The sequence below is a fragment of the Miscanthus floridulus genome, chromosome 8 (assembly GCF_019320115.1).
Source record: "Miscanthus floridulus cultivar M001 chromosome 8, ASM1932011v1, whole genome shotgun sequence".
NCBI lineage: Eukaryota > Viridiplantae > Streptophyta > Magnoliopsida > Poales > Poaceae > Miscanthus > Miscanthus floridulus.
In genome coordinates this window covers 85,507,410-85,528,621 of record NC_089587.1, presented here as the reverse complement: position 1 = coordinate 85,528,621, position 21,212 = coordinate 85,507,410, and the positions used below count along the sequence as shown (strand labels likewise).

Sequence of the window (21,212 nt, the reverse complement as noted above, 5' to 3'; positions counted from 1 at the left end):
AGGCAGAGCTGTCCCGAAGGCGTCGGGCGGAACGGAGGCCAGCCCTTAGCCCTCGAGCGAGACGAGGTTGGCCCAAAGACGTCGGGTGAGGCGGAGACTAGCCCTTAGCCCTCGGGCGAGGCGGGGCTGGCCCAAAGGCGTCGGGCGAGACGGAACCAAACTTCCGTCATTCGGGCAAGGAACGCAGCGGCGCCCTTGTTCGTCCAGAAGTTTTTAACGTTCGATGGTTATTGGTTCCAGGGGTACCCCAGTATTAGGTCCCCGACAACCCGGCTCTTGCTCATTTAACACCATACCCAGCTTCCGACATGGCGCGTCGCTAAGAGGGTTAGGCCCCAACATGATTCTTTTGGGTTTTATCTCTATTAAAGTGGATAAGTTTTTACGTTGGCTCGCCGCGCCTAACACAATCCTCCTCCTTTACCAGGACTTAGGACCTGCTATGCTGGGACACCAAAGGCGCCCCACCATAGGCGGAGTTTGTTAACTACTTGAAAAATGTTAAAAAAAATTAAAACTAATATAAGCTTATCTACTGGTGACAAAAAGTCAAAGGAAGCTTGTTAACTGCTGTTAAAAGAAAAGGTAAAAAAAAGACAAAGGAAGCTTGTTAACTGCAGGAAAAAGGTTTAAAAATAAAATAAATACATTGCGGTGAGCGTGGATCGAACACGCGACCTTCAGATCTTCAGTCTGACGCTCTCCCAACTGAGCTATCCCCGCTTAGATGCTTTGGCCTACTTACAGTAATCTAAAGACGAAAATTAAAACGCCTAAAAAAACCGTCAACTGAAACACTAAACAACAAAACCAAAACGCCTACAAAAGCTGTGTGACTAGAACACAACCTATCCTGCATTATAACGTGATGTGTGCTGTCAACTGAGACTAGCATGGGTCTATCAAGCAATATAACGTGCTGACTCTATCAGCTGAGACTAGAGCATCGGCCTGTGCAATAGTATTTGTGCTGGTTGCTGGAAGTTGTTTATCCAAATCCCGCTCCTGCAATTCTGCAAAATGTTTTGAGCTTCGGCAGCCATATAATTCCAACAACTGTGGACAATGGGTTCCTGATCCATATCTGTAGCAGATGCCTACACAATTACAACATAGCAACACAAGTATATGCCGCTCTGGACAACTTATAGACAGAACTTCACCCATATCCACTTCAAATGCAAATTTCGTTCCACTCAAATTTAAACTAAGCTTGGGATCAACTCTGATAAAGTTTAAATAACATACCATTTTAATAGACATCCTTAGATATTAACATAGATACAAACTAGTGAAACCGACCCATATTTCTAGGGGGCAAGCATAGATAAGCTTACTCAGATTAAAGATGAAATGAAACAGCATCACATCACCGGATGTGATGGTGCTCAAGATACATATTCCCATTGCATTGCATGCACAGATTTGCCTGACTGCCAAAAGAACCTGACCTACCGGACTAACAAGTAGCGTTATTTACACAGCATTTCACGCATCATTGTCTCTTAACCCGCTGTCAGAGGTGTGGACTCCAAAATATCACCCCTGTCAGAGGTGTGCCACCCGTGTCACCCCATGGTAATCCGGCTTCCAACGAGCATCATATCATCTGTTACATAGAGAGCTGTTACTGAACTTTATCAATATCAGAATTAATGTGCAACGCTTGATGGGATCACCATACAAAACGTTATAAGATGCAATGCTCAAAACGTTGGATAAATCTATGTCTAACAGTGGAATTTCCAAACTCCAGTTCGCCACGTGGGGCTGACTCACTCATTGACATGCAGTGCTCAGCAAACCTACATTGAATTCCAAGCCTTCTACAACACCAGGGCACAAAGTAGCAATGCTAAGTATATAGTGTATTTTGGAGGTCGATGCACACAACAAACTGCAACCAATACAGCCTTCCAGATAAAGAAGAGACAAGGGACACATGTACTCATCTGTCTCCATTTTTTGACCAAAAAAGAGGTGATAAATGTTTACAGTAAGAAATATAGCTATTCTTAATCATTTACAGTAGAGTTCCTTTGCCTATATACTACCCTTAACCTGCACATGCCACAAGTTGCCAACTCGCTATGGCATTTCAGTGGCATTATGAAAGCTGTTAGCATGTATTCAAAATAATATGTTGCTGAACTACACAAAACATCACATGCAACCTCCTATCGCATGGAAATATATCACTATGCCGAAGGAAAATAAATGACAGCAATAAATATTTGGTACTTCACAATCTATTTACGTTGTCTAGTGAGCAACTATTCATTTAAATAGCAAATTCATGAATGCTAACAACCCATGGCAACTTACCATTTTCGTGATCAGATGCTTCATTGAGTTTGGCAATTGCATCAAGCAATGACTGCTCTTGGTCCTGCAATGATAGTAATATACATCAACTTTTCAAGAAGGAACGAACGGTAACTTCCCCAGTTCAGATTCTCTTAGGAACTACTAGGGGGAATAGAGAAAACCAACTTACTATAAGCAGTTTCTTTGCCCTTTCAATTGTATACACATCTGGATCGGATAATACCCTTTCCACCTGTTGATAACACACATAAGACGTTGACATAACAATCTTCCATTCAATTTCACTAAATTGAGAAATATGTACCTTTTTCACAAGAGTTTCAGTATTAGGTATGTCAATATGATTGAAGTTCAAAAGCCCCATGTCATTAGGTGAAGCATAATACTCGTTTGCATGATACCTTCTGCTTCTCCCTTCCATACCTTTCATAACACCATCAGATGCCAGCCAACCACCCTGATGTGGAAGGGTTTGATAGGCAGTTGTGTTTTCAGGTGCCAGCTGTCAGGGGGCACTTTTTAACTGCCAGTAGAACACAAAGCATGCTACGCTAACTACAGAAATGCATGCTCAATGATAAATGCATGCTCAATGATGATGATTAAGATTTTGAAACAATATAAAACGGGCGTTGAACCCAAACTCATTAAGCAAAGTATCAGACCCTAGGTTATGACAATGCTTGATCAAGCATTCACAAAAAATGTAATAGAACATCAAAACAGCAGGCAAAGAATTCTGGCTCCTCGTCAACAAAACATTGCCAATGAAAAAGGATGTAATAACAAAACATACTTTCATATTACCTTCCTGACTTGCCTATCTTTCAAAAGAAATAATTTTTAATCTTGGTTCAACTTGCGTGTCTGTGTGTGCATGTGTGTGTGTGTGTGTGCCAGTTGAACATAATTTTTGTGCTACTGGCATGTCTTTCACGATTGAAAGGAGGTCACCTATTAAGAACTATAAGAACATTGTTGATGGTGAACAAAAAGCAGGATCAGGAATACTCCAAACCTACCCTATATGTCTTGTTGCCCACTATTGCTTGCAAAGGCATGATGGGTGAGTGGGGATCCACAGGGAGTGAATACATGGAATGGGATTTCTTCTGCCTCTTGAGAGGTCCATGGCTGTGATCAACTACGCTGTTACAAGGCAAGCTAGATTGCATTCCACCTCCCTGCCTTGACTGCCTACAGAAGTTTATGAATACAAAGCACACTTTAATGATCATGGAACCATTATTGAAGTTACCAATTTGTTCATCTCGATGAATGCAAATGCTTTAACCTTTATAGTTATACAGGCCAACACGGTACCTTATTCTATGGACAGCCTCCTCTTCATTGACCATGTTTAATAGCATTCTGTGTTCCACGTCAGAGACTTTCAACTCTCTTCTTAGTTCAGTGATTAAACTTTCTTTTTCCTGTACAAGACCCTTGTTAAAATTTCTCGGTAAGGAATATAATAGGCTACAATAGTCACCAATAAGTTTCCATTGATGAAATTACCCATGTCAGGGCATCCGATTGCATTTTGAATGCTCTGAGAACACCAGTATAAGCCTGTTGCTCAATCTGATGTATATCGCTATCCAACTTGATGTGCGGCTGAGAAAGTGCGCCTGCTAATGACCTTCCGTTCCCACTGAAATGCACCCTTGGTCCTCTAATTTGATATGTTGGAGGGAGCTCATCACCAGTCACTGAAATCAGGCAAATAATCAATACAACAATAATGCAAATATCAAAAACTTTTCTAAAGCAATAAACTCAAGTTCCAGATTGGTGGTGTTCAGATAAGTTCCATAGCTTTATGTTGTTTCCACAATAGTAAATTATTGACTTGTCTGTCCGGACCTTCCCCTTTGTAATATAAAAGGCAGCTCTCCCGGTTCAGTTCAAAAAAAAAACACTCAGTCATACTACAAAAGGCATGTTATTCAATCCAATTCTTCATGCAGCTATGCTACTTTTTGTGAATTCTATAATAATTAGATCACATTTACATGGAACTATTATAGGAGAAACAATAAATAAAACCCTGTCTACTCCCAGTAATCTAAATATGTGGTCCATCTTCCACCATCAGTATTCAGAAAGCATCAACCAGACTACCCGCGCTATTCCCCTCACTATCCCATCGCCACAGTTCATATTAACAATAATGTACAATGGAGTCAAACCTGAAAGATACCAATCACACATGTTCCATGCGACTACTGATAACAAAAAATATATATATATAAACAGAATCGCACCACCACGCTACTGAGCACACATCTGTACCCATCCTAAGACAATCGCCGGCAGCAGCCTGATGCTGCTTCCATCAATACCGCACGCAAGACCAGGGCTTCCTCGCATTTGCATTTGCCAGCATTAAAGCAAACAACATAGGGATCAGCTAGACGCGACTCACCGCTGCTGTCGAAGGCGCGGTACTCCATGGCCTTCCGCGACGCAAGGGAGCCAACAAAACCTCGCAAACTGCCGGCGTCTCCTCCGGATCCGGGCGGCCACCAAACCCACCAGATCTCAAATCCGGCAAGCGTTGGGATCTCCAGAGCCAGGCGTCCAATCCATGTAGCTTGTAGCGCGGTTTCAACCTCGGTTTGGAGGGGTTCTGGGAGGCTGGAATCGGATGGGGATTCGGTCAGGCGAGGGTTTGCGCCTTTACGGCTTCAAGCAGGCATATTTTTCGCTTTCGGATTTTGGACTGGGCTTTCGATTGACACCTAGAAAATTGGTATGGACTCGTACGGGAACTGTGGCAGCCAAACAAAAATAAAAATATCCTCCTTTGAAACGTAGTCAAAGCAAAATTTGATTTCTAAAAACGGATCAGATTGTCATTTTGTTGGGCTTTTACTTTTGTATATAAGACTTTTAAAAAAAAAAGTTGGTTCATCATCATCTCATCTCATCTCATCTCATCGCACTATAAAAGAGTGAGTTTTTTTAAAGGCTTCTCCCTCTATAATAATCGTTCGATCTAGACGTCGTGTTACATGAGTCATCTGTCATTCGTGATCTTACATGTAAGATGTAAAACTTCTCCTCAACCAAGATTCCTCCTAGACCATGAAAAAGAAAAATAATAAAAATCTGAACACAAGTGAGATGTAAGACTCTAACGCCCATACAAGCCAAAAAGAACTGACGCCCATACAAGCCAAAATATATATGAACTAATATATCGAGGATTCAATTAATGTTGCCATTGCATTTGAAATGTTTTTAGTAAACACGTGCGTGTCGTACGGACATATTTGCTAGTTAAAAAAACACATCTCTCATACTGCAGCGTCTAAAACCAATCTTGATTTTGATGTCCACACGCTCGTAAAGAGTTTCGAGGGTGGGTTTTTAGGTTGGTTGTGCTCTCTGTGTATATACAAAGAGTTTTGGAGAGGTATGCTGACCAAGCAGGAGAAGTGGCACGTAGGGTGGAGCAGCGTGAGCCCGTCGCTGGCCACGTGTGAGGACGACAATTGGACTATAGAAGGGCGAGGAAGTCATGGAGATGGTCCAATGACACCGGGTTAGCCTGGCAGGGATAGGGCTAGACGCGACAGACAACAGACCGACAAGGACAGATGCTGATCGGCGGTGGATAGAAATAACAACCATCCCATGTTGAAGATGATCGGTGACAGTTGAATTTACATCAAACGGATGATCACCCTGTTCGCCTGCTGGTTTTAACCAGGCTTATTCAACCAGCCAATAATATTTTTCTCTCACAACAAACCAGCACCAGTTAGCCCAAACCAACCCAGAAACCAACCAGCGAACACGCCATGTTCATTGCATGAAAGGAAACCCTTAAATTGATGGCTATGATTTAGCACCTCTAGAGAGGAAACAATAGAAAATTTTCATTAGAACAAATATATCCCTAAAGAAAATATTCTTCATAGATTTGAGTGACCCCATCTCTCCAAATCGAGAGGGCAAGGTTCTCCCTAGTAGACATCGTCCTCTACCGTTTCGACGTGAGGTGCACTACTATAAAAATGATTTTACGAGACACTGCCCAAACATTAACGGAGGCGGTCACAAAATCCATCCGTCTCGTAAAATGCCTGAGATTTTCGGAGGTAGACGTTTTTATATATGGCATAATTAACCGTCTCGCAAAATTAATTCACGGAGACAGTAAAAAATACCCAACTCCTAAAATCAATTTACGGAAGAGGCCCGCCTTCGAAAATGAATCTATTTTCGGAGGCAGGCCTCTTATGAGGCCCGTCTCGGTTAAAAGGCTTGAGGCCCACTCAGCAGCCTGTTCCAAACCCTAAATATAAAATCTCAACCCCCTTTCTCCACCTCTCAACTTCCCTCAATCCCAGCCGCCGCACCCCGTCTCCTTCTTCTGCTTGTCTCCCCTCTCTCTGTGACTCGGCGCAAGCTCGGTAGCGGGGTTGTGCCTCCTCGACGACGATGGTGCCGCACCAAGCAGATCCGGCGCCCCTTCCCCCTCCTTCCTCACCACCAAGCGTGGATCCGGCCTTCCCCACCGCCGCCGAGCCAGAGCACCTCCACCACCAACATATCCAGCCTTCCCCACCGCCGTCGAGCCGTACCACCTCCACCACCGCCGAATCCGAGATCCCCTTCCCCTTCTTCTCCACCACGAGCATGGGTTCGACAGAGCACCTCCATCACTGCCTGCGCACGGGACAAGGCTTCCTCAGGCACGCGGGGCAAGGGCATCCTCTAGCGGCGGCGGCGGATCTACGCGGCCACTCCTCCGTCGGCTCCCCTATCTACGGATCTACGCGTGGCAACTCCTCCGACGGCGGTTGCGAGCACGGACGCGCCGGATCCGCACAACCCTTACTCTGGTGACGCGTGGAGCAAGGCCCTCCGGCGGCGGCAGGCTCACGGCGCGGCGGCGTGGACAGGAACATGACTATCATATTCCATTTTTTTCTCTGATCCAAACACACACTGACTTAGTCAGATATTTAAAATATTGATTTCTGATCTTACGCATCCTAAATTCCTGCATACAGTATGGTTTTGAGGCTAATGTTCAATTACATCTTTATGAACAGGGCAAAAACCACCAACTTACATGAGAATCGCTGCCATGTTACTTAAATTAAAAACCACCGAAAAAAATGGAAGATTCAATTTTCAAAGATGAAAAGTATGAGGTACTACTATTAACGTGGAACCGGAGTTGCATTGGACACTTCAAAACTAGATAAAACATAAATGTTAATGGGTCAAATGAGTTAGTTTCCATTTTAGCGGACGCTACAATACTCCGCAATACTAACAAGCATTATACTTCACAGAATCAATCATTTTCATGCACCAAAATTAGCATTAGAAAAAAAAAGTAAACGATTTGTCACCAACTAGCTTTTGTCCATAAAAAAAAACAAAGTCCATTCCGATCTCTCTATTTCAATCGAGAATACGCTTTATACTTAAATCAAAAAAGAAATTGAAATTTGTTAGTTGTCACCAAATAATTTTGTCCTACAATACATTCTGTTTTGAAAAGTAATTTAGTCACATGTTCATCACGACCAAAGGCGAAGAGACATGGTCACTGAATCCACTAGCTATAGCACTAGCAGGTGGCGCTGAAATCCCCTTCTTACTCCCCCGAGAGCGCACCAGCGATGCCGTCGGCTGGGCTGTCGCCGCCGCCGCCTCCGTGGAGCAGGCTGGAGGGGCAGGTGGTGCTGGTGACGGGCGCCTCCTCCGGCATCGGCCGCGACTTCTGCCTCGACCTGGCGCGCGCCGGCTGCCGCGTCGTCGCCGCCGGCCGCCGCGCCGACCGGCTCCGCTCGCTCTGCGATGAGATCAACGCCTCCGCTGCCGCCGAAGCCCCCCGCGCGGTGGCCGTGGAGCTCGACGTCGCAGCCGGTGGCTCGGTCCTGGAGGCGGCGGTGCAGAGGGCCTGGGACGCCTTTGGCCGCATCGACGCCTTGATCAACAACGCTGGCATCCGAGGTACGAGTATCCACCAAATTGGAGTTCAGATATGTTCATTTTAGGGATCTAAATGCCAAATGAAAATATGCACCAAACCAAACTAACTTCAGATTTGTAATCCCAATTCGTTAGCGGACCAAGAACATATTGGCTCGAGTGTATGGTAATATATGTGTTTGTTGTTTATTATACCTCAGGTGCAGTGCATTCTCCATTAGATTGGCCTGAGGATGAGTGGGACAGAATCATCAAGACGAACCTAACCGGATCATGGCTCGTGGCCAAACATGTCTGTCGACGCATGCGTGATGCCAAGCTAAATGGTTCAGTGGTGAACATCACCTCTATTGCTGGCCTTAACCGAGGGCATCTGCCTGGCTCCACTGGATATGCATCCTCAAAGGCTGCTGTGCATTATGCCACCAAGGTAGTACTGCTATTCCTCATCAAACGTTTGTTCTGCGCCTTGTGTTCGTGATAAACTAATCTGATTATGTTTTTTTTTTTGCAGATTATGGCTTTGGAATTGGGCGCTAATGGCATCAGAGTGAACTCAATTGCGCCTGGGCTTTTCAAATCAGAGATAACCGCTCCTCTGTTTCAAAAGAGGTGGTTGAGCACCGTTGCTTCAAAGATAGTGCCGCTTAAGGAGCATGGCGCTACTGATCCTGCGTTGACATCGCTGGTCCGTTTCCTGATCCATGAAGCATCGTCATATGTGACTGGCAACATCTTCGTTGTAGATTCAGGTGCCACCATACCTGGTGTTCCAATATTCTCCTCCCTCTAAATTTCCGTTTAAGGTTTAGTTTATTGTAGCTAAGTTACATATGGTTGTATAAAGCAGTCAGATAAAGACTCCATGGAGGAAGCACTGGTTCTTGTATAGTTGATTCCCAACAATATTTCATCAGTTCTGCTTTCCACTATTGTTTTAATGTATTTTTTTTCTCCAGAGATGCATAGTTTGGTAACCTTAAAGATACTCCTTTATTTTCTAACCTTTCAAACCACCAATCAGAATGAATTACCTAAAACTGCCATTTAAGTGCATGAGTCTACGTCTACCAAATGTTTTTTTGCTCCATAGATTTTTTATAAAGAAAAACTCAGCTAATGATCAAGTCTGTTCGAAGTATTTGTAGAAAAAAACGTACCAATGCAGTTCAGTGGTATAAAAATTAATGCGTTTGATTTTCCAGCGGTACCAAAGTATACTGATGCAGTGTTGTGGGATAAAACTAAACAGGCGAGCGATCTTAAGGTGTTACCAAACCAACTTTAACTTATCTTGTCATTATTACTTGTATTAACCTTGAGATACGTTTTCTTGTCCTGATCCAGTGTTTCAAATAATTTGATCTATGTTTAGCTAAACAAGGAAAACACTCTCCATGCTGATAGAAAGCCAAAAATAAATAAAGTCACAACAAGCTACTATGTACAGGATGTCTATTACTGATATTTTGCATGATACAAAAATATGGTTTAGAACAAAACAATTTTGTTGCAGTGTCAAGAAAAAAAATCATTGGCTGTCTGATCAAGGCCTCACAATCGTACATTCTGGATTGGGCTTAAAGAAAAATAATTTCACCAAGCTTCAAACAAATATATATAGTACAACTGTGAAACAAAAACCTCACTCAAATAAATAGTTCCAAAGTTTGGACCATAGTAGCTTTGTATGGAGAGGCTAACCTAAACAAATAGTTTACTGGTATTGCCAATTAAAAATAAGAAACATCTAAACTCCACACATCTGAATGTTCTAAAATCACATGTCCATCTTGTAAGGTTCCTCTACTCAAATCTCATATTGCATTCCAATCTGCAAGGTTTTACTAGGAGCTATCTTTAGACTGGAAATGTTGGACCTGAAGTTCTTCTGCAAGAACCTGTAAAGGTTGTTAATAACAAAGCGCTTGAAACAGTTTTGCTTGGAGCTCATTTTTAAAATAACCCTTCCAAGTACAAAGGTCGCTCCATTTGCTAAAGCTGAATCTATCATCATGGTCTCATCATCACTTTGAGCTATTTCCTTGAGGGATGCAATGATTGATAGAACATACTCATCATCCTCCATATTCTGGGTGTCCATATAACCATATTGGACTATGCACCTGTAAACACCAAAAGGCTCTAGTCTGTCAAAGAGGAAGCGCTCTTCGGGCAGGACTGATGTCACAGGTAGATGCCTCACAGTGACAAACACCATCAGTTCGCGGAGACAACCCATGTGCTGAACGTAATGGCGCACAATTGGTGGGATGCCATTCATCAAGTCTGTGCAAAAGATGCATATTCCAGGTACTCTGTTGCTCATATTAACTGTTTTAATGAATTCCTGCCTATCCATCAAGTTACTCACTTCATATTCATTTTTCTTGCTTCGGCCATAGGTCCAAGAAAGTGTAATTATAAGGAAAAATGCAGTTATTGCAAATGGAACCCAGCCGCCTTGTGCAATCTTATATAGGAGTGATATCGTCATAAGACCTTCAATGGCAGTGTAGATAATATATAAAATGACCCAGCTATTGCAGAATGAGTTTGCCATATTATTACCATGACCACTGATCAGATGCGTTGTAATAAGCATAACCCATATCACTGCAACACCTGTAGACCAAAAGAATGTGTACATTATTTACTTGAGCTCTAATGTTTATAATACTGCATCAAGCTAAGCATGATGTTTCTATAAAGTACTATTCAAATTTATGCAATACTGTAAAAACTGTGCTTTAAAGCCCATGTACGTACAACAAAAATGATGAGGAAAAGTAACAAACAAAACTAATATAAGTATGTGCTAGATTGCTTACCATAGGCTTGCCCAATCTCTGGTCCACCCTTAAAACCAACAGTAATCAATATACAAGCAATCATCAGGAAGTAGTTGATCTCTGGAGAGTATACTCGGCCTTCATATTTCTTTGAGGTGTGCTTCATGGTAACTCTAGGAAAACAACCTAAAGCAGTTGATTGTTTGATGATGGAGAAACTGGCAGATATCAATGCCTGGCTTGCAACGATGGCAGCCAAAGTAGCTAATATAAACATTGGCCAAAACAGTGGTTCTGGGACGCTACTACAAAATGTTGTGCTGAGCTTAGATGGGTTCTTGATAAAAAATGCTGCCTGGCCAGCATATGCAAGTATCAGTGCTGGATAAACTAGGCATGAGTATGCCATCTGCAAGGACAAAGGAAAGGGAATTAACTAACGGTTTCTTATTTATATAATAGGATAGGAAAATTATCATATTAATTACCTGGATTGATTTCTTGTTGAAATGACCCAAGTCAGCAAACATAGCTTCAGCACCTGATGGCAACCACAATTATTTAGTTCTGAATTCATTAACAGGCTAGTACTTTATTACAAAATAATCAAATGTTGCTTGTTTCTTGTTGTATCACATGAACAATAGCTTTCTATGATTATATTGCATGTTTCTTGTTGAAACAAAAAAAAGAATCATAGTTAGGCTACATTTCTTACCTGTTATGCACAAAACAACTGTTCCAAATTGCTCCCAGCCAGCCCTTTTGTTCCTCGCGAAGAAAAGATATATGTAATGTGGGGATATGGCTTTCAGAACCGGTGGATAATACTTGATAATATTGTATAGTCCAATGGATGCAATCAACGCAAACCACACGAGCATAATGGGAGAAAAAGTGAAGCCAACTTTGCTTGTGCCATATTGTTGGAAAAGGAAAAGGATGACCAGGATAATCACACATAGGAGGACAACGTGCCCTGAAACAAGAAAGATAAAATATTACTCATTGTTTTTCATTCCAACAATAAAATGGCTCTAAACAAAATATCATAGAGAGTGTTCGGCTGAGCTAGATTATTTACTGTTCATGCTGGAAAACACTGTTTTATACTGGAATGTTGTGAGAGAAAAACACTGCTCCGGCTGGAAAAATAAGCCGAACAAGCCGGCTTAAAGTGCAGCCGAACAAAGATCTTGACTGGATTCCTTGAACAGCTGACAGGACTGGATAAATTTGGAGAACAGCATCAGGAAATCGAAAAGAGAATTGGACCCTATTACTTTTAACTCTGCGCTAGGAATTGGGATGACAAATCAAAATGCTTTTTATGATTCAGTGGAATTTACATCCTTTATACATGTTTCAAGTTATTGCAGCAATGCTTTGTGTCAGCTGCCAAAGGGCGCCTAGCTCAAACGGTTAGGTGACCCAGCGGCACTCCTCAGGTCCTGAGTTCGACTCTCCGTGGGAGCGAATTTTAGGCTGAGGTTAAAAAAATCCCCTCGCCCGTCCCCATGTGCCAAAGCGCAGTTATGGCCCGGCCCAGTTCTCACAGGGCAACGGATTCCGCTGCGTCAGGATGGGGGCAGGGGTTCGAGGGTTTTCTCGATCTATGTGAAAAGATCTTCTTAAAGGGAAAATCCGGGGGCCGTCATAACCCCCGCAGGTCGAGTTTTTTTTTTTCTTTATGTCAGCTGATTCTGCTACAGGCATCATATAGATGGTTGTCTAACAAAGACTATTCTTTTTTTTTGAAAGACCAAAGACTATTCTTGGATTATGAAGTAATTAACTATCACTGTATTTGTCTTTAAATGAGAAAACATTGTCCCATGTATCTTAAAGTAGAAACAGTGATGAACTGATGATGTAAAGTATATATACCTGAGATGGATGGAGTGAGGGCGCCGTCCCCCATCACCATGCAAGTTCCAACCAGCACAAGGTAGGTGATGACTGCCTGCGCAATGGGGCTGCCTTGCAGGAACTTGAGCATCCTTGGTTGCAGCCTGCTCTTTTTGCTGTGGAACTTGAGGTTGGCATCTGATGCCAGTCGGGTGACCGGCACCGGCATCGACTTGCCGCTGAAGTGGACGTGCTGGCGCAAGAGCGACTACAGGGCAAAGGTGCCACCTGCACGTACAATACAATGTAAGCACGAGAGCAAGCAGAGGGAGGGATGCTGGGAACCTAACGATTGATCTTTACAGGTTACTCTCCCTGATGCAGCAATTTCAAACATACGCGTGTTTGGAGGAACATTTTGTTTTTGAAATCTTTGGTACGGTTTAATTCCTGAAGATAGAGTTCTTTTTTTTTTCTTTTTTTATATACGCAAGAGTGCCTTAATGCGTCATTTTGTTCAGAACCTATCTCAGCACTGCATACGCAACATGACGTACTGTGGCACTGCAGATGTACCATGACGTAGGCCCTGTTCGTTTTGAGGAATTCTGTAGGAATCTGGAGAAATTTATAAGAGGAAAACACTGTTTCGAATGAAAAAGAAGCGGATCAAGCTGGGGTTAAGGGCACGCGAACGGGGCGGAAGTGAGGCTGCAAGTTCTTTACGCTCCGTTCATTTCGCTAAAAAAAAAATAAGCCGAAACATTGTTCCGGCTGATTTGCTGTGAGAGAAAAACACTGTTCCAGCTAAAAAAATAAACTGAAAAGTATAGATTATAAGAAAAGCGATGAGGCTCGGCAATTTTGTCCTTCTCGTCAACGACTTAAAAAATAAATTCTACTTTGCCCGTTATTTCGGTTCTTTGCTGTTAGAAAAATAATAATAATATAAGCTCGTCAACTGGACTCTTCTACTTTGCCCATTATTTCGGTTCTTCGCTGTTAATACAAAAAAAAAAGCACGTCACACAACTGGACACTACAGATTCGGCCACCTAAATTTATGGCAGTTTGTTGGATTTAATTATTTTGGCCACATTTTAAGCAGTGCACCAACCTTTGCAAGATCATCATTAGAAGAACAGTACGTACAAAAAAAATAAATACGTAGAATGTACGACAGTGTACCTTCTCCGTGGTCAGCAGCGTGGAGCACGATGAAGACGTACTTGACGAGGCTGACGAGGGTGAGCGTCGAGAGGATGAGGCTGAGGATGCCGAGGACGTCGTCGGCGCCGGGGTCCGGCAGGGTGAAGGACGAGAAGGTGTACAGCGGCGACGTCCCGATGTCGCCGTACACCACGCCCAGCGACTGGTACCCCGGCCAGCAGCGCCAACTGCCACCGCGTGAACTCCTGCAGGCGGCGGCGGCGGCGTTACACGTACGATGTCAAGAAACAGTTTTGGTTGGACCGATCTGAATGCATGGATGACGGATCGTATGTATCGTGTTCGTACCAGAGGGAGGGTTGCGGTGCCTCATCTTGTACGACTGGCTGAAGGTCCGTCGTGTGCGGCGGCCGCCGCCGCCGATCTGCTTGCCGTCGTCGACGATGCCGACGTCCTCCTCGGTGATCTGACCCGTCGAGATCCTTTCGTCCACGGCCGCAACGGCGGCGGCGTTCACCTGGAAGATCACGTCGTCCGGCGGCGCCGCGCGGTGCTCCATCGTCGTCGCGCTCGCGTTAAACAGCTAGCGCAACCGGCGAACGCGCGAACCCTTGTAAATGTTCAACACCAAACATACAGGAGATCGATCGGAATCAGTACAATATATATGTAATCAGATTCAGATGAATGAATTCGTGCGTGCATGCGTGAGATTCAGTGAATCACAGTTCGTTCTTCTACCTTTGACTAGGCCCGCCGACGAGGAGTGGAGCACCCTTGGACTTGAGAGGGCGGCGGCAGCGCGAGAGGACAGGAGATCGAGGGCAGGCCCTCCTCGCGCGACTGGACTTATATAGCACGCGCTCCGCCTATGTGTTGCTGAATGGTTTGGTTATTGGTTGAATCTTTGTATGCGTGTGGTCGTCCCTAAGTGCGTCCGTCTGGACCCTGTTATGTATGGTTAGTTGATGATCTTCGCCACGCCTGTCCATGCAGCTATATATGGTGTATAGTTTAGGCCCCGTTTTGTAGGACTTCACTTCACTAGTGAAGCCATTTTTTTTTTTTGGCTTCAGCTCCACGAACAGTTCCACCGGTGGAGCTGAAGCGGTTTTGATAAACCGTTTGGCAAAATGGCTTCCATGTGAGAGCATGATTTTAGGGGCATGGAGGAGGAGCCGGGAGAAGCCACTTTTTTTTTGCTCCATCCCACCCCAAATCACTGCGAGAGCATGTTTTTAGGGGCTTCACAAGTGAAGCTATTTTACTTTACCCCGTTTGGTAGAAAACGGCTCCAAACGGCTCCTGAAGCCGGTGGAGAAGCCCTGCCAAACGGGACGAAGGCTTCGGTTGGTGAGCCCTTCAGGCGTATGTTGCAAGTGTTGCATCTAGATATTTCAAAAGTAGATCGGGTGTTGCATCTCCCTTCTCGCTTCCTGCTGCGTCGCCTCGGTGTCTCCTCATCTTGGCGCCGGTTAATGGGTATCTGCCGCCCCTCTCCTTCTTTGTCGATGCTGGTGACGTTCGGGGCAACGCAGGCTCCATGTGTTTTTTTGCAAGTGTTTCAAATGCATGCTTCAAATATTCCATATGCCTTCAGACGTATGTTGCAAGTATTGCATCTTAATGTTTCAAAAGTAGATCGGGTGTTGCATCTCCCTCCTCGCTTTCTTCCGCCTCGCCTCGGTGTCTCCTCCTCCTCCCGGTGCCGGCTGGGCGTCCGTTGCCCCCTCCCCTTCTTCTCGATGCTGGTGATGTTCAGGGCAGTGCGGGCCCTACGTGGGTGTGCGAAACGGCGCAAGAAACGGTTCACAGGCGCAGGCGTCCAGACGTCTGGGTGCTAGCAAGCCCGTTAACAATAAAGCGAGGTTAGTTTGGCTCAACTAGAAAGCAGTATGGAGGATTAAAGGTTTATTTAGATCCACTGGTGCTAATTTAACAGCTAAAATCAATATTATTAATGGATCCAAACTCACCTTCTAATAGTCAAACTAACTCATAGCTGCTAACCACCTATTAGCAACATATTAATTAGCACGTAACAACCGCAAAGACCCTGCTAATAATAAACTCCTTTACATGCTAAGAGTATCTCTAAATCTCACTTTCTAAATCATTATTTGGAGAGCCATTTACATTAAAATCGCTTTCTATATCTTTTCGTTCTTCAACAGTTTTCTGTATCTCATGCGCACTCTAAGGAGCCATTCTCGTCTTCTATTTTTGGCTAGCGAAAAATCCAAAATAGAAGATGGCTATATTTGATGACCATTTAGAGAAGCTGTTGGATGGTAATTTTTCACCAAAATCTCTATTTCTAACATTTAGAAACGATATGGAGAGTCTAATACCCAACTAACAGTTACCTCACTAGTTGGGTCAGACCGGTTAATTATAGCTAATAACCAGTTTGAGCTATTAGCTAGCTAATTGTTAATGGGCAAATAGATCCAAATCTGAGTATATAAAAGAAACAGGAGAACTGCAGAAGGTTTGGGATATATGAAGAGCATGCACAGCACTGCTAAGAGCGTTTCCAATGGTACCAAAAACAAAAGGCCAAAAAATCTGGTTTTCAAACATTATTTATGTAAATATTAAAAAGGAAAAACAACACATCACCACTAGTTTCCAATAAATTTCTTGTTCTAAAAACAAAAGAGCAGGTCCATCTAAAGATTTTTCTCTCATTGTTTTGCAGCCAACCGCAATATACCCGACCATCCCCGGACCTAACTCACATCCAGAATCTAAAAAATGATGTCATGTGGGGCCGCGCATACACAAGGCAGCGCAGGGCCCGTGACGTCCGCAGAACAGCGGCGCGCGCAGCAGCGGCAGGCGAGGCCGCGATCAACGCGGCGACTGAGGCCGTGATCACCACGCGCATGGAAGGAGCGTGACCAGTGGCTAGGAGATATTCTAGGCCTGGAAATTAGGATCGTTTGTTTCCAAGTTTGTTGGCCGGTTGGCCATTATATTTTCCTGTACGCTGAACAATGAGAATTAAGAAAGATATTACCTATCTAATCTCCCTCTCTTCCCTCAACCCAAACCTACAGCAGAGGGGAAAACCTTGCCGGAGAAGACGGACCGAGACTACGAACTCCGTAGTCGAGGGCCAGCTACCCTAGGAGTGAACGCCCTTGACAACCTGGTATCACGGTCCCGATGATCCTCACCCTCCCGTTCCACTTCACCACCAGCCGCCGCGCCAGCTACCCTAGGAGTGAACGCCCTTACAAATGAAATCTCAACGGTGTGTTTTACCTCTCAGTATTCTCATATTTGAAAATAATATCTAGAGATCTAATTCTAGCAAACCTCCCGAGCGTCGACTGACCGACTGTCCATCCTAGTACCCTAATTCACAGCTAGAACCTACAAAAGGAAATCTCACGCTCTACTTTTTAGCAGATCATGTTGTCAGCCATCCCCGTTGCCTAGGTATCTTAACTCAGCCAAAACCTACAAAACAAAGTCTCTTGCTCTACTTCTCAGTACTCTCGGATCTCGTTGCCAGCCATCCCTAGTACCAGGGATGAAAACGGATCGGATACGGACGGATATCACTGATATTACATTTGTTTTCATATTTATGTCCGGATTCGGATTCGAATACGGATAGTGTCAACTATGTCGGATAGGATACGATTGGATATCGATATCATAAATATGCAATTTGAGTATTCGGATACGGATACGGTATCGGATGTTGGATATCCGGACTCGGATACGGACAGATCTCAACCTCTCTAAACGGATTCGGTTTCGAATACGGTCGAAAAATATCCGTACCGTTTTCATCCCTACCTAGTACCCTAGATCACAGACATAACCTACATAACGAGATCTCGATTGCCTACTCTATTTCTCAATATTATCATATTTGAAAATAGTGGCCTACAATCGAAAACTCCATTTCATGCTAGTGGTGGGAGATTCAATCAAGTTGTCCATGTATCTTTGCACTTGGATGTCTCTGTTTTTCCAAGCGTGGATAGATTGGGAGTTCGGACAGTAAGTTGTTGGAGGAATGTTTTTCGGTTGTGCCAACAATTTAAGATTAGGAGTAGCTTACCAAATTGTTTGAGATGTTCCAAGCTAGGAGTGAAAAGATGGTGAACTACCTCATTCTCCAGACCAAATACCTCACATCGTGCCAAAAGAGATATACAAATGATACAGGAGGATCAAAACTTGACACTGTTGCTATTATTAGCATATTTTTGGTTGCAAGGTCCAAGTGGGATTGCTAGCTTGGTTCCTCTTCCACAGATGTTTGGTTTGGAGACAATAGAGGACATAGTCATCGCTTAGGGAAATATACCTCCAAAATGTGGGTTCACTACATTTCAAGGGAACGAAGGGACGGACGGGGGTGTCTCAATTATTGTTGTCATGGGCCGTTTGCCCCCGTCCACTTTGTGGGCGCCAAGCAATGGTGATGCAGAATAGGTGCCCGTGACGAAGTCGAGGTGGTAAAGGTCAGGCGGCAAGCACAAGCGACGGAGGTCGAGCGGCGCTGAGGCAAGGCAATGGCAAGCTGAGCGACAGAGGCAAAGCCACTCTAACGCGTTCAGGCTATATGGGCAGATGGTGGGGAGGCGTGTCGACCAAGGCCTTCGGCAGCTTGGTGGAGCGACGCCGGAAGAATTGAGACGAAGAAGAGAGATGAATGAAAGGATACGTGGGCCCCACGGCTAACAGTGGTTGTTCGAATACTCCATCCATCACGTTTAGCTTAGGGCCTGTTTGGTTTCTATAGGAGCTCCTAAAATTCTGTCACATCAAATGTTTTGACCTATGCATGGAGTATTAAATATAGACTAATTACGAAACTAATTGCACAACTTGTGACTAATTTGCGAGACGAATCTTTTAAGCCTAATTAGTCCATGATTTGACAACGTGGTGCTACAGTAAACATATGCTAATGACGGATTAATTAGGCTTAAAAATTTCATCTCGCAAATTAGCGTCCATCTATGTAATTGGTTTTGTAATTAATCTATATTTAATGCTCCTTATTAGTATCTAAATATTTGATGTGACATGAATTTTAGGAGCGATTAAAGAACCAAACAACCCCTTAATCACCCCCAACCAAATGGAAAACAGGGATAGACCTATCAGTCTCAACCAAACACAGATGAGACCATCTCATCATCCCATAAATCAAGAACATAACCATCCTATACCGAACATCTCCAAACCCAATACGTTTTCATATACACTCTTATCATAAAGGATCAGATGTTGATCACAATATTTTTCAGGGGACAACGATACATAAATACTCAAATACATAAGCCAGGACTGTACAAAGCATTGCTCTGGCACAAATGCAAGCCGTGGGTGACTGTGTTGTCACTTGTGTCATTGTGAAAATCAAATACAGGGATCTAAAATACATCCTGGAAGTCTGGAACTCGAACCAGCAGCAACGGACTCCCGACTGGGCACAAATGGCCATCACATGCCTAAACCCTAGCTACTAATACAGACATTAGCTAAAGCTGTGACTATGTGTCAATGTGTGTAGTAGGCTCCACGAGTGAGAATGTGAGATACACGAGCGCATGAAACAATTACGCTAGGACCACATGGGAGGATTGCCACATTTCCTTCAGCTGCTTGTGCCCCTTCTCTATCAGTTTTGCAGATGAAATTAGACGGGTTCTGAAGCATCGGGCTCAATGCTACTCAGGAATTGTGCTGAACAATAGTTGACCTGCCAGGGGACATATCATGCTGCAGTGCTGCACGCCAATGTATTCTGCAAATGAAGGTAAAAGAAATAGTGAGGCCAAGCATTGTTAGTTCTTGAAGGCGGCGATGCTATACAGAAATTACAACTCTGATAGTCGGGACTCGAATTGCGGAGGGCAGATTGAATTTTTTGTGTCTCATTAAAGCTGTAACTAGTGAGCACGTTGAGCAGGGTAATGTACCGAAAACCAATGATTTCAGCAGTACAATGTTGGATAAAGAAAACTTCTTCCACTGAACATTTTGCTTCTCTATCTCTATATGGTGGAGTATTTTCTATAGTAAGCATCCAACCAAATGACAGCCATCATTGCCAGCAAGTAAGTTTATAGCACAAGTGAAGTGAATATCTTTGGTTCTGCAGCAAAAAGGACTGGCCACAAACGCTTCAGGACTTCTCCACAGGTGCACAAGAGTTATGTACATGCTGAAAACCTCTCTAATGGAAGTTTTGCAGCAATAAACACAGGCCAAGGAGGTCAAAGGTTTTGAAAGCCACAAATGTATGCTCATAATTTCATGATTGAGTGGAACATAGAAAAACAGTTTTGTTCATCTTTACTTCTTTTCAGAATTTTGAAAGTTCAACTTTCTTTGAACGTTTTGATGATAAATTTTGATTAATGCATTGTTACTAGTCTCAGAAAAGATTGTACACACTTAACCTTTGTCCTTCTATTACTTTATCAAGCTGAATTTTTTTTCTTAAAGGAATTCAGAAAAGGGATGCACATGCACAGACCAATAAGCTATATATGTACACATACAAAAACACCTGTTTCAATGTGATTCCAAAAGAACTTGTATTTAGGTTTTCACTAAGTAACTACTTATTGACACTTTTGCATTTTCAAGATTTAGTTCTGAGCTCGCCTGAATATCAGCTGTGTATGAGTTAATGCATTTGAGCATTAATCAGTTAATACTTTGATGAAGTAGAAGTACTGAATATGCCATACTTGATATGTAGTGCCTGAAGGAAAATGATTATAAACTCATAACAAATTCTTAAAGTCTGAAGCTCAGCATCATAAAATAAATGCAACAGTACATACTATGGAATACCTTTATCGGCTTTCTTTGCTTCAGTTTCACCTTCACATCAACTCCATTCTCAATAATTGCATGCAACACAACCTTAATTTTTCCTTCAATCCTATCCCCTTTCCTTGGTGTATACAGTGCATTGTGAATATCATCCTCTAACGCACGCTTTGCAAGCAATGCACCAACTGCCGCACATGCCTTCATACCCTTACCCTTCTTTGAACCAAGATCAAACTTCATATCCTTTGATATAGAGTGTGCAACCGCAACCACCCTGCTCGTCACTCGGTGCAC

The 21,212-nt window shown here is 43.5% G+C and overlaps 2 protein-coding genes, 1 non-coding gene and 1 pseudogene across 4 annotated transcripts; 1 reads left to right on the top strand and 3 right to left on the bottom strand.

The window, feature by feature from the left end:
- Positions 1–650: 650 nt before the first annotated feature.
- On the bottom strand, positions 651–723 carry TRNAF-GAA (transfer RNA phenylalanine (anticodon GAA)). The gene has a single exon. It is a non-coding gene; the product is annotated as a tRNA-Phe (tRNA).
- Positions 724–1,226: 503 nt separating this feature from the next.
- On the bottom strand, positions 1,227–5,088 carry LOC136472831 (protein EMSY-LIKE 3-like). 2 transcript variants are annotated; one of them, XM_066470538.1, is made up of 8 exons: positions 4,757–5,088; positions 3,847–4,040; positions 3,652–3,761; positions 3,351–3,525; positions 2,633–2,830; positions 2,498–2,560; positions 2,326–2,389; positions 1,227–1,609 (listed from the first exon to the last, which is right to left on the bottom strand). In XM_066470538.1, exons 1-8 carry the CDS (start codon positions 4,782–4,784, stop codon positions 1,569–1,571), a joined length of 873 nt encoding a protein of 290 aa, XP_066326635.1. In that variant the 5' UTR covers positions 4,785–5,088; the 3' UTR covers positions 1,227–1,568. The 2 variants fall into 2 exon arrangements, with proteins under 2 accessions (XP_066326635.1, XP_066326636.1); XM_066470539.1 differs by having other exon boundaries at positions 2,633–2,785.
- Positions 5,089–7,868: 2,780 nt separating this feature from the next.
- LOC136472830 (uncharacterized) lies at positions 7,869–9,234 on the top strand. Its single transcript, XM_066470536.1, has 3 exons — positions 7,869–8,310; positions 8,490–8,719; positions 8,804–9,234. Exons 1-3 carry the CDS (start codon positions 7,977–7,979, stop codon positions 9,080–9,082), a joined length of 843 nt encoding a protein of 280 aa, XP_066326633.1. The 5' UTR covers positions 7,869–7,976; the 3' UTR covers positions 9,083–9,234.
- Positions 9,235–9,411: 177 nt separating this feature from the next.
- LOC136472829 (potassium transporter 26-like) lies at positions 9,412–14,962 on the bottom strand (annotated as a pseudogene).
- Between the last annotated feature and the right edge of the window lie 6,250 nt (positions 14,963–21,212).

Excerpts from the sequence above, each read along its gene's own strand:
- LOC136472831 (XM_066470538.1), bottom strand. The coding sequence starts at position 4,784 with ATGGAGTACCGCGCCTTCGACAGCAGCG. Across the intron at positions 4,041-4,756 it reads CCGCGCCTTCGACAGCAGCG|TGACTGGTGATGAGCTCCCT; the intron begins GTGAGTCGCGTC and ends GCCTGATTTCAG. Across the intron at positions 3,762-3,846 it reads AATCGGATGCCCTGACATGG|GAAAAAGAAAGTTTAATCAC; the intron begins GTAATTTCATCA and ends GGTCTTGTACAG.
- LOC136472830 (XM_066470536.1), top strand. The coding sequence starts at position 7,977 with ATGCCGTCGGCTGGGCTGTCGCCGCCGCCGCCTCCGTGGAGCAGGCTG. Across the intron at positions 8,311-8,489 it reads CAACAACGCTGGCATCCGAG|GTGCAGTGCATTCTCCATTA; the intron begins GTACGAGTATCC and ends ATTATACCTCAG. Across the intron at positions 8,720-8,803 it reads CTGTGCATTATGCCACCAAG|ATTATGGCTTTGGAATTGGG; the intron begins GTAGTACTGCTA and ends TTTTTTTTGCAG.